At 43.6% G+C, this 12,407-nt stretch overlaps 1 protein-coding gene across 1 annotated transcript in view; it reads right to left on the bottom strand.

The window, feature by feature from the left end:
- ALG5 (ALG5 dolichyl-phosphate beta-glucosyltransferase) overlaps positions 1-11,766 on the bottom strand; it is a 16,602-nt gene extending 4,836 nt beyond the window's left edge. The window contains exons 1-9 of the mRNA XM_081176794.1: positions 11,536-11,766; positions 9,483-9,654; positions 9,319-9,365; positions 9,110-9,178; positions 6,565-6,657; positions 5,371-5,484; positions 3,430-3,489; positions 2,556-2,707; positions 1,406-1,491 (exon numbers count right to left, since the gene is read on the bottom strand). Of these exons, the coding sequence (XP_081032920.1) occupies positions 1,406-1,491; positions 2,556-2,707; positions 3,430-3,489; positions 5,371-5,484; positions 6,565-6,657; positions 9,110-9,178; positions 9,319-9,365; positions 9,483-9,654; positions 11,536-11,751 (1,009 nt within the window). The 5' untranslated portion in view covers positions 11,752-11,766. The remainder of the gene's footprint in view (positions 1-1,405; positions 1,492-2,555; positions 2,708-3,429; positions 3,490-5,370; positions 5,485-6,564; positions 6,658-9,109; positions 9,179-9,318; positions 9,366-9,482; positions 9,655-11,535) is intronic.
- Positions 11,767-12,407: the final 641 nt, after the last annotated feature.

Genomic DNA, 12,407 nt, shown 5'->3' with positions numbered 1-12,407 from the left:
AGGTTTTGGTGTCTTCGGGTGTCTTCCCGTGTAAGAGTTGGGGTGTCTAGGCGACGTTTCGACGAGGTCTCACTCGTCATCTTCAGGCTGGTGCTTTCGGCTTCTTGTTACTAGAACAGAGCAGGATCTCAGTGTTTGAGTTCCTATAAATACTGTTGAGGGGGTGTGGTGTATAGCCTCCAACGTTCTGGGCAGAGAGGAAGTTCCTAGGTTAATGTGCCTTTTCTTCTTTTGTTCATTAATTACTTGAGGGATATCTTGAGTGATTACTTGAGTGATATTCTGAGTACCACTTAGGAGGGTCATTAGGTGTGGATTAGTTGCTAAAGCTTTCGTGTCTTGACCTCTTGACCTTGTAAAGAGTTTTTCTGAGAAGATGGCTGTACTGCACTTAGTTGTGCTCTGGCTTGGCTTCGTGTATAGGGGCGAGCTGTAGGTTTTGGTGTCTTCAGCTCGCCCCTATACACGAAGCCAAGCCAGAGCACAACTAAGTGCAGTACAGCCATCTTCTCAGAAAAACTCTTTACAAGGTCAAGAGGTCAAGACACGAAAGCTTTAGCAACTAATCCACACCTAATGACCCTCCTAAGTGGTACTCAGAATATCACTCAAGTAATCACTCAAGATATCCCTCAAGTAATTAATGAACAAAAGAAGAAAAGGCACATTAACCTAGGAACTTCCTCTCTGCCCAGAACGTTGGAGGCTATACACCACACCCCCTCAACAGTATTTATAGGAACTCAAACACTGAGATCCTGCTCTGTTCTAGTAACAAGAAGCCGAAAGCACCAGCCTGAAGATGACGAGTGAGACCTCGTCGAAACGTCGCCTAGACACCCCAACTCTTACACGGGAAGACACCCGAAGACACCAAAACCTACATATATATATATATATATATATATATATATATATATGTATATATGTATGTATGTATATGTATATATATATGCTGACCCAAACAAAGATGACCAACTTTTATATAGGGCGGTATATAAATTCAATAAAGGATAATGAAAAATAATAATAAGCATGGATACATGGGGAAGAGTGAACGCTCTGCAGCCACTGCCCCACCCACTGCGAGGTGACTGTACGCTGTCATAGAGAAGACACTACTCAGGGATTCTGGTTGAGTCTGCAGTTTTCCACAGGTACATGGAATGTATTAACATGAAGCATAAATCCTACTAAGAGGTTAAGGGGCAGGAGAGAACATACAAAACAAGCATTGAATGGAGGCAGCGACCTTCATTTTTTTGGTAACTGCCCCAGATGGGTTTTGTGGAGACCATATTTAATATTCTGACATTAAAGGGGAATGTACAGTCTCCTGGGGAATTGGCCTAACTGCTTTCTAGAATAATCCCTATTGACAGAAAAGTGTTGACGACTGACTGACCTTCAATTTCTGTCCAGTTGACAGCGACCTCTGCTATTGGTATTTTAAAGCACTGAGCTATATACAGAAGTTCCACATCAAATGCCCTGCAACAGAACAGAATGAATGTTCAGTACTGTGATGAAATCACAAATCTTTTATGCTTGTATTCCTGACCGCCTTCTGAGCATAACAAAGAACTGGAATAAAACTGATATAGGTATACATGTTGTAACTCGCTATTTTCTCTCTGGTGAAATAAAAAAACTGAAAACGCATTTTCAGACTTTCTTCTTCCTCTATAAAGAAGCTAGTATTTCTAGGTGTGTTAAAAGAGGGACAATTGCCAATAAAATAAAGGCAGTGCAGACCTATTCCAATTTGCAGTCGTCTGCATGGGTATCAGCCTTTTTTTGTTTTGCTTTCATTACATTCAAGGCAGCCTAGGCAAACAGTTGTACTTTTACGGTACTTTCCTTGCCTCATCTAATACAGTGGTGCACCGCAAGACGAATGCCTCGCAAGATGGAAAACTCGCTAGACGAAAGAGTTTTCCGTTTTGGAGGTGCTTCGCAAAACGAATTTCCTATGGGCTTGATTCGCAAGACGGCAATGTCTTGCGAGTTCCTGCTGGGTTTTTCCCCTCCCCCCCTTTTCTAAGCCGCTAATCAACTGATCCGATCAGCAGATAAGCTGCTAAAAGCTGCTAATAGCGCTAATCCGCTAATCCTTCAATGGGCTTGCTTCGCAAGACGAAAAAACCGCTAGACGAAGAGAATCACAGAACGGATTCTTTTCGTCTTGCGAGGCACCACTGTATCTCAGAAATATTCAATTGATTGATGGCGTGATGGGATTTTTAGAAAGAGGGACTTTATAACAGGGTGGATTACTAACAATTACAACACACAATGCACAGTAATCAAAATATGACTAACATTGGACATCACATTATATCTCCATAAATCGCCCGTTGATGAGGAGCTTCCTTGATTACAAAAGTAAGAAATCCAACTAAATGTGCAAAAGCTGTGGCATGTGCCTGAAAAGGGGCCTCGAGATCCCAGCAATAACATTGCACAGCACACACATGAACTAAGCTCTTGAAAACGCATATATCACTAGCTCCAACTGCCTTTTCCAATCAAATAAAACTGAGGGCGATACCTACCAGCGCTCTATGTGAAGGAATGAAAAAGTCCGGGAAGCGGCCTCACGGGTTAATAGTTTAAAACCACACTGGGTGTCTTTGATTTCCTTAACACAGAGGAACCATACTAGAAAGTGGAATCCATACATGAGAAGTGTACGGAAGTAAGACCGCTGCAGAAAAGGTAAGATAGCACAGGAACTAGCTCAATATGTCCAGTCACTTTAAAATGTCAATGTTCATAATGCCTATACATTTTTTTGTGACTTAAGTTTTAAAAGAAATGACAACACAGAATCCATTATAGTTTCAACATGTACAAGTAGAAGTGCTGACACAATATAGACCTGCGGTAATGCTTCTGAATATATTATATCCAACTTTTTAAGTGTTCTTTACTCAAAGGGTGTGTGTGAAAGTTTTGCCAACTTATCTTTCGTTGATAGCTGCTGCTTACGAGTACAAGCCATCATTCTAATAAAACACTAGAATAATTTAAAATGAAGACAAATACAACCCTGCAACTAGAAGAACCAAGCATTAGAACTAGAGCCAATTTCAGCTAGTTTTTCCAAGTCCCCAAGTGTTCTCAGGTGCATAGTTTCAGACTGCTGTTGCTGAAGATACAAGCAATCAAAAGGAAGCAAGGCAGTGGGAAGTTAACGAGTTCTGATGGTCTGCCTAGACAGTCTTCATCTGGGGGACTAGCCTCTACCGCCCCAAAAAACCCCTTGCAGCTCCCAGGGAGGGGAAGGTCTTGTCTAATCTCATATTATTATTATTTTTAAATCATGCAAGTTACAGGGGGCTAGAAGCTGAACGTAGGAAGGCATGTACTCCACTTCTTCTGACTGCAAAGGACCACCAGCCAAAGAACTAGCAAACAGAAGCTTACCTGTGCTATGGAGTCTTGCTCCAAGTGCGCTCTAGAGCCACAGGCAATAGCCATCTGGTCCTAAAAGAAAAAAAATACATTACCAGTTAAGAAGCATAACCAAACCAAGCCTCTGTGGCAAGGAATACCTATGAACACATTCAGCTGATATGTCAACTATGCCCATTGCTGGCAAGGGATAGTTTTGACACCAAGATTCATGCAATCATGGGGTTACCAGTTAACATAACATAGAACGAGACCAATAGTGGCTCCAGCAGTCAAGAAGGTGGTTTCTGCATGGATGTAGAGGGAAGTGAAGGACAGGTGGGGCTCGTCAACCTTGGAAAGGAGCCCATCTTGGTGAAGGAAAACTCTGATCCTAAAGCTCTGTTGTCTTTTGGCATACAGTGGTACCTTGGGTTAGGAACTTAATTCATTCTGGAGGTCCGTTCTTAACCTCAAACTGTTCTTAACCTGAAGCACCACTTTAGCTAATGGGGCCTCCCGCTGCCGCGCGATTTCTGTTCCCATCCTGAAGCAAAGTTCTTAACCCAAGGTACTATTTCTGGGTTAGCGGAGTCTGTAACCTGAAGCGTCTGTAACCCGAGGTACCACTGTATCTTCGGGAGAAGAAAAGGCTGAGTAAAAAAAACCCTACACAAATTCGGAGTGGGGTCCCTAAGACAGCTAGATGGTGCCTTGTACACCTCCTTCCTGGCAACTCCTGCAGCCAAGCTGGTGCCAAATGTATTGCTCTGCTTTCCTTTGGACCCCATCAGTGGGGCCGACAGGGGGGTCTTTTCATCTGTGCAGCCCAGGACCTCCATACATACTGCCCAGGCTTGCACCCCAGGGGAGGAGACTTCAGTGCTGCTAACACAGTGGTCTGACTTCACCCCCAGAGGCACACTCCACTGTCTCTCAAGACAGACAGATGCCAACTACAAAATCTATAATGTGGGGCTACTGTAAAATGTGTATATAAACATATAGGTGTGCTTATATATTTATATAAGAGACACAGGTGGCGCTGTGGGTTAAACCACAGAGCCTAGGACTTGCCGATCAGAAGGTTGGCGGTTCGCATCCCCGTGAATTGCCCTGCCCTGCAAACCTAGCAGTTCGAAAGCACGAAGTGCAAGTAGATAAATAGGTACCACTCCGGCGGGAAGGTAAACGTCGTTTCCGTGTGCTGCTCTGGTTTGCCAGAAGTGGCTTAGTCATGTTGGCCACATGACCCGGAAGCTGTATGCTGGCTCCCTTGGCCAGTAAAGCGAAATGAGCGCCGCAACCCTAGAGTCGGCCACGACTGGACCTAATGGTCAGGGGTCCCTTTACCTTTATATATTTATATAGCTAATAAATCATTTTCTTATTATTACAGGGGAACTCAAGCAGACTCAAAATTTATGGAATCATGAAGCCTAACATGGACCCATACCTACAAGCAGTTACCGCTCTCAGAATAAGCAGAAGTAAAACTGAGCACTTAGCTTGAGCAAGAATCTTAAATAGGAAGTTAGTGAACACATGGTTTTGGTAAGAAGAGTTTGACAAATGGCTAAATGAGGAACCTGGGGCAGGGCACAGTGTACTGGGTCAGAAGACGAAAACTGTGGATCTGTCTAACAGAACCAGATAAGAGGCAATCGCCAAGAAGTAGGGACGTAAGTCAGGGATACCTAATTTGAATGGAGAAAGAAGAAGGGGACACAAATCTCTCCTAGAAGCTGTGTGCTCCAGTCATATTGATTTTGAGTTGGAAATAAGAGGTCAACTTTCTCTGGATTACACCTAAAATTTTAAGGGCCGAAGAACTGCAAGCAGCAAGATCTGCCTATGGTATAAGTACTTTGGCATACAGACAGGTAAACAAAGCAGGATTTTAATATATTTTTTAAGGAAGCAGAAAGGGAAAGAAAGGAAATAAAATTAAAATGTGACCGAATGAAAACTCACAGGCCAGGGCTGCAGACTCTCAAGACCCCTTTCTACTTTTTCAATGTCTTCAAATTTTGTGGCTCCATCAGCATCGGCCATGAGTATTTTTTCCCCTCGTGAACTGAACACACCCTGTATATAAGAATGATCAAAAGTCTTGTATTAGGGCAAATTATGCTGCGAAACTACAAGACTTCAAATCTCTTTGACAGAGCCACCCCCTCCACCTGCATGCATTAGCCCAATTCTTTGCATTTTGAATGTAATATAATAATAATAATAACAATAATAATTTATTATGTATACCCTGCCCATCTGGCTGGGTTTCCTCATCCACCCTGGGCGGCTTCCACAGGAATATTAAAATACAAGAATATATTAATAATTAAAAGCTTCCCTAAACAGGGCTGCCTTCAGATGTCTTCTAAAAGTCTGGTAGTTCTTTTTCTCTTTGACATCTGGTAGGAGGGAGTTCCACAGGTGCCACTACCGAGAAGGCCCTCTGCCTGGTTCCCTGTAATTTGGCTTCTTGCAGGGAGGGAACCGCCAGAAGGCCCTCGGCACTGGACCTCAGTGTCCGGGCAGAACGATGGGCGTGGAGATGCTCCTTCAGGTATACTGGACTGAGGCTGTTTAGGGCTTTAAAGGTCAGCACCAACACTTTGAATTGTGCTCGGAAACGTACTGGGAGCCAATGTAGGTCTTTCAAGACCGGTATTATGTACCCTGCTGCCCTTCGGAGGCTTTGCACAGCTAACCCCGAAGCCTTTGGAGCACAGCGAGAGTTCCCGCTGCGCTCCAAAGGCTTCAGGCGGCTATCCCTGAAGCCTGGAGAGCGAGAGGGGTTGGTGCGCACCAACCCCTCTCGCTCTCCAGGCTTCAGCGAAAGCAACACGTAGCCTCCGGAGCACGGAGGGAGCGCTCCCTCTCAGCTTTGGAGGCTTCGCGTTGCTTTCGCTGAAGCCAAGGAGCCTGCATTCGCTCCATAGGATGCACAAACATTTCCCCTTAATTTTTGGAGGGGACAAAGTGCGTCCTATATAGCGAAAAATACGGTAAATAGGTGCAAGTTGGGGGCATGCTGTATTTGCCAATACTCAGGTTTTTGCAGTATTATTTCAAAATTAACCTAAATGCTCAGTGAAGAAAATGTTTGCTTTCACCAAGAAAAGAATCTTAATTACAGAAAGGAAAACTGCATAAATTCATTACCATTCTAACAGCTCCCCCCTTTCCACGATTCTTCACCAGAGGGAGGACTCTCACTTTGTCGCTACCATATTTTTGGGTATACTTCAGCGCAACCTACAGGGCATGTGCAAATCAGAATAAGAGAACAGCAATCACAAATAGGAACTGAATGTCTCCTTCTCTCCTCATTTATATTAATGATATAACAAAGCCTACATTAAATATGAATAAATATTCCAATGCACAAGTGTGCTTAAAAGAATGTGAGGCTAGACAGATACGTGGAGTTCTCTTCCCTTTCCCATGCCAAATGTCTCACTTTCAGTTCAATTTTAGCCTCACTAGAGTTGAAAACAAAAATTATATTACCCCGACTGGGAACATATAAAATAGGTACCGTATTTTTCGCTCTATAACACGCAGATTTTTGCTCCTAAAAAGGAAGGGGAAATGTCTGTGCGTGTTATGGAGCGAATGTGTGTCCCTGGAGCCAAAAAATGAGGCAAAAATCAAACCGCGCTTCAGGGAGAAGGGAGCTCCGTGAGACAGGAAGCTGCTTTCCTTCATTCTGCCTCAGGGTCTTACTGCCCACCCTGCTCTGTTTCGTTGCTGTGTTTGCTCAAACGGAACAAAGAGCAGGGAAAGCCCCTCCCCTCCAGGCAAGTAGAGAGGAGAGCAGAGCGTCCAAACAAAGAGCAGGGAAAGCCCCTCCCCTCCAGGCAAGTAGAGAGGAGAGCAGAGCGTCGCTCTATCCTCTCCCTGCTCCGGAGGGAACAATGTTTGTGAAGGGAAGAGAGATTACAGGTTCGGCTTAAAATTCTGATTTGACTTCCTGCTTTTTGTTTTTGGAGACACACAGCATTCAAATATGCTTTCTTCCATTTAAAAGGATGAAATCCTTAAACAGTGTTTTGCCTGTAAATTCATGCGATCTGGAAGATTACAGTGTCTGTACCTCTTAAGGGATGGCAAAGCTTAGGTTTCGCTGCTAAATAGTTCTTAATGCAGTTAAAATGCTTTCTTCTGTCATGCTGGTGGGAGGGAGAGAGAGAGAGAGAGAGAGCGCACGCTGGCTGGCTTGGGTGGGTGGATGGGGGGAAACTTTTGCCTTCCTTTCCTCACGTTATAGCCCTCTCCTGCATTCTTAGCCTTCTGTGTTTTTCCTTCCCTCCCCACTTAAAATGTGGTTACAAAGCATGGATCCTCAGGATCTTTGCATTGGGTCACCCCAAATTCACCATCAGAGCACACAGCATGTCCATGGCTACAGCCTGCCCCCCCAAAATCACACACCCATTGTTGCCTGGGGCTGCAATGGTGCAAAAACGTGGTTACAAAGCATGGATCCACATGGATCCTCAGGATCTTTGCATTGGGTCAGCCAAAATTCACCATCAGAGCACATAGCATGTCCATGGCTACAGCCTGTCCCCCCCCCAAAAAAAAAATCACGCACCCACTGTTGCCTGGGGCTGCAATGGTGCAAAAACGTGGTTACAAAGCATGGATCCACAGGGATTCTCAGGATTTTTGCATTGGGTCACCCCAAATTCACCATCAGATCACATGTCTGTGGCCACAGCATGAAGCACAAAAATGATACGTCCACTGTTTCATTCAGAATATTTTTTCCCTTGTTTTCCTCCTCTAAAAACGATGTGCGTGTTATGGTCAGGTGCGTGTTATAGAGCGAAAAATACGGTAAGTAGATATTTGTGTAACGCCTTCTACTTTCAGTGCTCACACATCACATATATAGGATTTGTATATTCAGTTCTTAGACCTATCAGCAGGGAAATTGTCCTTTGGCAGAACTTGAAGAGAGGAAAGTGTATGAAAATTCTATGTTATTGACGTCACAAGAATAATGTGTTTTGATAATGTGGGATGGGACATAAAGAGAAAAGAAAGAGGATGGAAGTATAGCCCGAGCATTGAGCATGTTGTGGTGTAGAAAATAATTGTATCTGTTTAGTGAAGCGGGAAGAGAAGGAAAAAAAAGCCTCTACTTTAAAAAAAAATGCTTTTTCATGTATAAAGTCAGAGGCGGCATAAATTCAGTATCACAGACCATGGCACTAGCCCAGCCTTGAAGGGGTGTAATGCTGGTATTAATCTTTAGAAAATGGTGACCCTTTATAAGCAGCAAAGCAACGTGGAGAAGTCTCTAATAATAGTTATTTTAAGGAAACCAAATTTACATCTGTGGTTAGTCATATCTGCATAAATAGGACACGTTTATCAAGGTGAAACCAGACAGCTAAAGTATTTCTTTATTAATCCATTTCAAATTTATTATTTAATTATTAATTTTCTCAGAATTTGTGCTCAAGGCACCTTAAGTACAAATTCACAGAAATCCAATAGAGAATTTTTTTTATATATATAAGCACATAAATAGCTAGTGTCATCCCCTTGAGGGGCAGCCCCAAATGTAAACTGCCTTGAGTCAGTCCCTCAAAATCGTAATCATGAAAACAGAAAATATGAACTTCTGTTTACGTTCTACCTTTTGCTGGCACTGTCAATATATTTAGGATTGGCGAGTCATAAATATGTCTCCTACCTTTGTGGTTTGATCTCTGCTGCCGTCATCAACTACTATGACCTCATATGTGAATGCAGGATCTTGTCTCTGGAAAGGAAACACAGATCTTGTGCATTTGCCTTAGCATCATATGTTCTCTTACCACGATGACTAGAACAGGAGCAAAATGATATTTTTATCTCATGGTTATTAAATATTGCAATTAAATGTGATTTTTTAAAAAATACCTGTCTCTTCTCTAGGTAGTCCAAAGCTTCATTCAGCATTGATGGTACTGAAGGAAATAAAACCACAGATCTGGTTTGAGTAACGCTGAACAGGTAAAATAAAAAAAGAAAGACAACATTCAGTGTTATACATGCACACAAAGAAAACAAAGACTTATTCTTACACCGTTCTTCCTCATTATATGAAGGCACAACTACGGAAAGATCTCGTGTCGGGGGATCATGGATGCTGGGCACAAGTTCCTTCTCATTTTCAGCATTCAAAAAGTATTTTTCATCCTCATGTCGATTAAGGTTTGGAACTTTCGTTGCAGTTATGTGGGCAATGACAGCAATCTGGGAGGGGGGGGGGAAGAAGATTTCCAGTTAAGAGTTATAGAATATTTACACAATAGCATTCTGCAGAGAGAAAATAATTCCTCTTAAAATTAGAAAGGGTGAAGCTGCAATAGCCAAGTACCCATCACTATCAAAAGGAATACAATTGGCAAGCAAGGGTTTTGTGGGGGAAGAAACTGCCTTCTGCATAATATGTAAGAAGCTATTGCAAATCAGCATTTTTGAGCTCTTACAACAGTTGCATTAGTGCCTCTTGCTATTGCACAAAAGTAACTTGGTGTAGACACGACGTGTAAAATTAGATCAGACCCTCACAATTTCTGAGCTCCTGCTTTGCTGTCTGCCTAGAACTTAAACATTTTGTTCTTTGTGGCTTGTTTCCTTTAAATTGCATGAAATAACGAGAAAGCCTTTATGCTACATTTTCAAATCCCAGGGCTCCAATCAGCTGACTGGCATCTACCAACAGACAGCAAGCATAGATTCTTGTCAGTCATTTGGGAAAGATTCAGTTGCCAAGAGAAAAGTTGGGAAAGAAGAAACTACAATATACTCATAGCCCAGTCAAGTTGGGTTTATTGAGGAGAGGAAGAAAGCAAAAGAGGTTGGAGTTAATTTATAACAGGTTCCCATTAAAAGAACACTGGGATGAAGGCTAGGTGGGCACGGATTCAGATTCCTGTGGAGACTTTTCATGGCTATTGACCTCCTCCACACAATAGTAATAAAAGCAGGAATTCTCTGGACTGCTATCAAAAAATAATAAGACCAGCATGTCAAAGCACAATATAAAATATAGGAGATTATATTGGTAAGGGGTGGGGAGAATTTCAATTACTGGTCTCCAGTGGCGCAGTAGGTCAATGTCTGGCTGCTAACCAGAAGGCTAGTGGTGAGAACCCACCCCATGGATGGCTGTGGGCAGGATTGCTGGGTTGTAGGGGGTGGACTAGATGGCCTTTGGGTTCCCTTCCATCTCTACAGTTCTGTCATCTATCATCCAGTTGAACATAGAAACACAGACTTCTACTGCATGAGATCCTTAATCTGAGGGTCATGGGTCTGAAAGATTCCTAAACTGCAGGGAGTTGGAGTAGATGACCCTCGTGGGTCCCTTCAGACTCTACCACTCTGATTCTAATCAAATTCTGAAGGTGGCCCTGATATTATTTATTGATTTATTTAATCCAATTTTTACATTATAAATGTTTTATACACCAAAACTGGGCAGAGCACGAGACTCTTAATCTCAGGGCTGTAGATTCGAGCCCCAAACTGGGCGAAAGATTCTTTCATCGCAGGACTAGATGATCCTTGCGGTCCCTTCCAGTTCTACAATACAGTGGTACCTCGGGTTAAGTACTTAATTCGTTCCGGAGGTCTGTTCTTAACCTGAAACTGTTCTTAACCTGAAGCACCACTTTAGCTAATGGGGCCTCCTGCTGCCGCCACACCGCCAGAGCACGATTTCTGTTCTTAAGCTGAAGCAAAGTTCTTAACCTGAAGCACTATTTCTGGCTTAGTGGAGCGTGTAACCTGAAGCGTATGTAACCCGAGGTACCACTGTACTGCGATCCAATGCTTGTGGAAAAAACCCTCAAAGCGAAATGCAAACAGCCCCTCTTGGGGGGGGGGGGTCACTGCTGTTTTACAGGCTCCAGCTGCTTAAATCCCATATAAAGAGGAGTCGTGAGCTGCAGGGCCTGGGGATGCCAAGCGCCACAGTCATGCGAAGGGGCTACTCGGCGGCCAGTGAAAGGCACTCTGCGCGAGCTCAGAGGTCCTCTTGCTTGGGAGGGGGATGATGGTGAGGGATGGAAAGAAGACCAGGCTGGGGAAAGCTCCAGGACTAGGACCCCGCGCCCCGTCCCCCCTCACCAGGACCAGCCCCGAGACCGCCAGAGCCACGGACGCTTCAGCCAGCCAAAGCAGCTCCATCGCCCTTGCGCCGCCGGCAGAGACTCGGAGCACAGGGACACGGAGGCGGAAGTGGAGAAGGACCAGGAGGCAGAGAGAGCGCGGCGCTGCCGCCAGCACTTCCGGAGGCACGTCGAGCGTTGCTATTGGTCGACACCAAGGCCATCCTAGAGCCATAGCGTGTAGATGCGTGGACAGAGGCGGACTCGCAAGTCGGCTTTGGACTCATTCTCCTCGCCCCCTCCGAACCAAGCTCTGGAACTGTAGGATTTAAAAGTTTGGGAGAATCAGGGGGATTTCAAGACTTTACAGGGAGGGCAGATATTGTTCTGTTTCTTATTAAGAGATGCATTCTGTGTTTTCCATTTTGTGATTTTATGCTTGTAAACCTCCCCGTGATCTTTGGATGATGGGAGGTATATTATAAAGTAATAAATCAAAAGCAAAAATAAATAATTATAATTAATACTTATAATTAATAATACAACAATGGCGTCCAAATTAGGGTTCCGTTTGGGATCTAAAGCACAGTTAAATTTTTGTTATTATCGCTATTGGTATTAATTATCTGTAAGCCGCCTTGAGTACCTGTCAGGGGGAGAAAGGTGGGGCATAGCTAAATAAATAAAAATTAGTTTTCCGCACTTCACCCGAAGGTTTTCATGTATGCTGCGAGCTTACTGAGCTTTGTATAGGGAATTGACAGTGAACCCAAATCCCCACCTCTTATAAAATCATTTCAGCGCCTGGCCACGACTTATATACATTTGCTCAAGCATATTAAGGTCTTAGAAATGATGATCGTTCAGTCTGTTCCGCTTGTTTTTAAAATA

This window comes from Podarcis bocagei (assembly GCF_964188305.1).
Source record: "Podarcis bocagei genome assembly, chromosome: 17".
Classification (NCBI taxonomy): domain Eukaryota; kingdom Metazoa; phylum Chordata; class Lepidosauria; order Squamata; family Lacertidae; genus Podarcis; species Podarcis bocagei.
The sequence above is the reverse complement of the archived record's forward strand: the minus strand, read 5'-3'. Positions and strand labels throughout refer to the sequence as shown.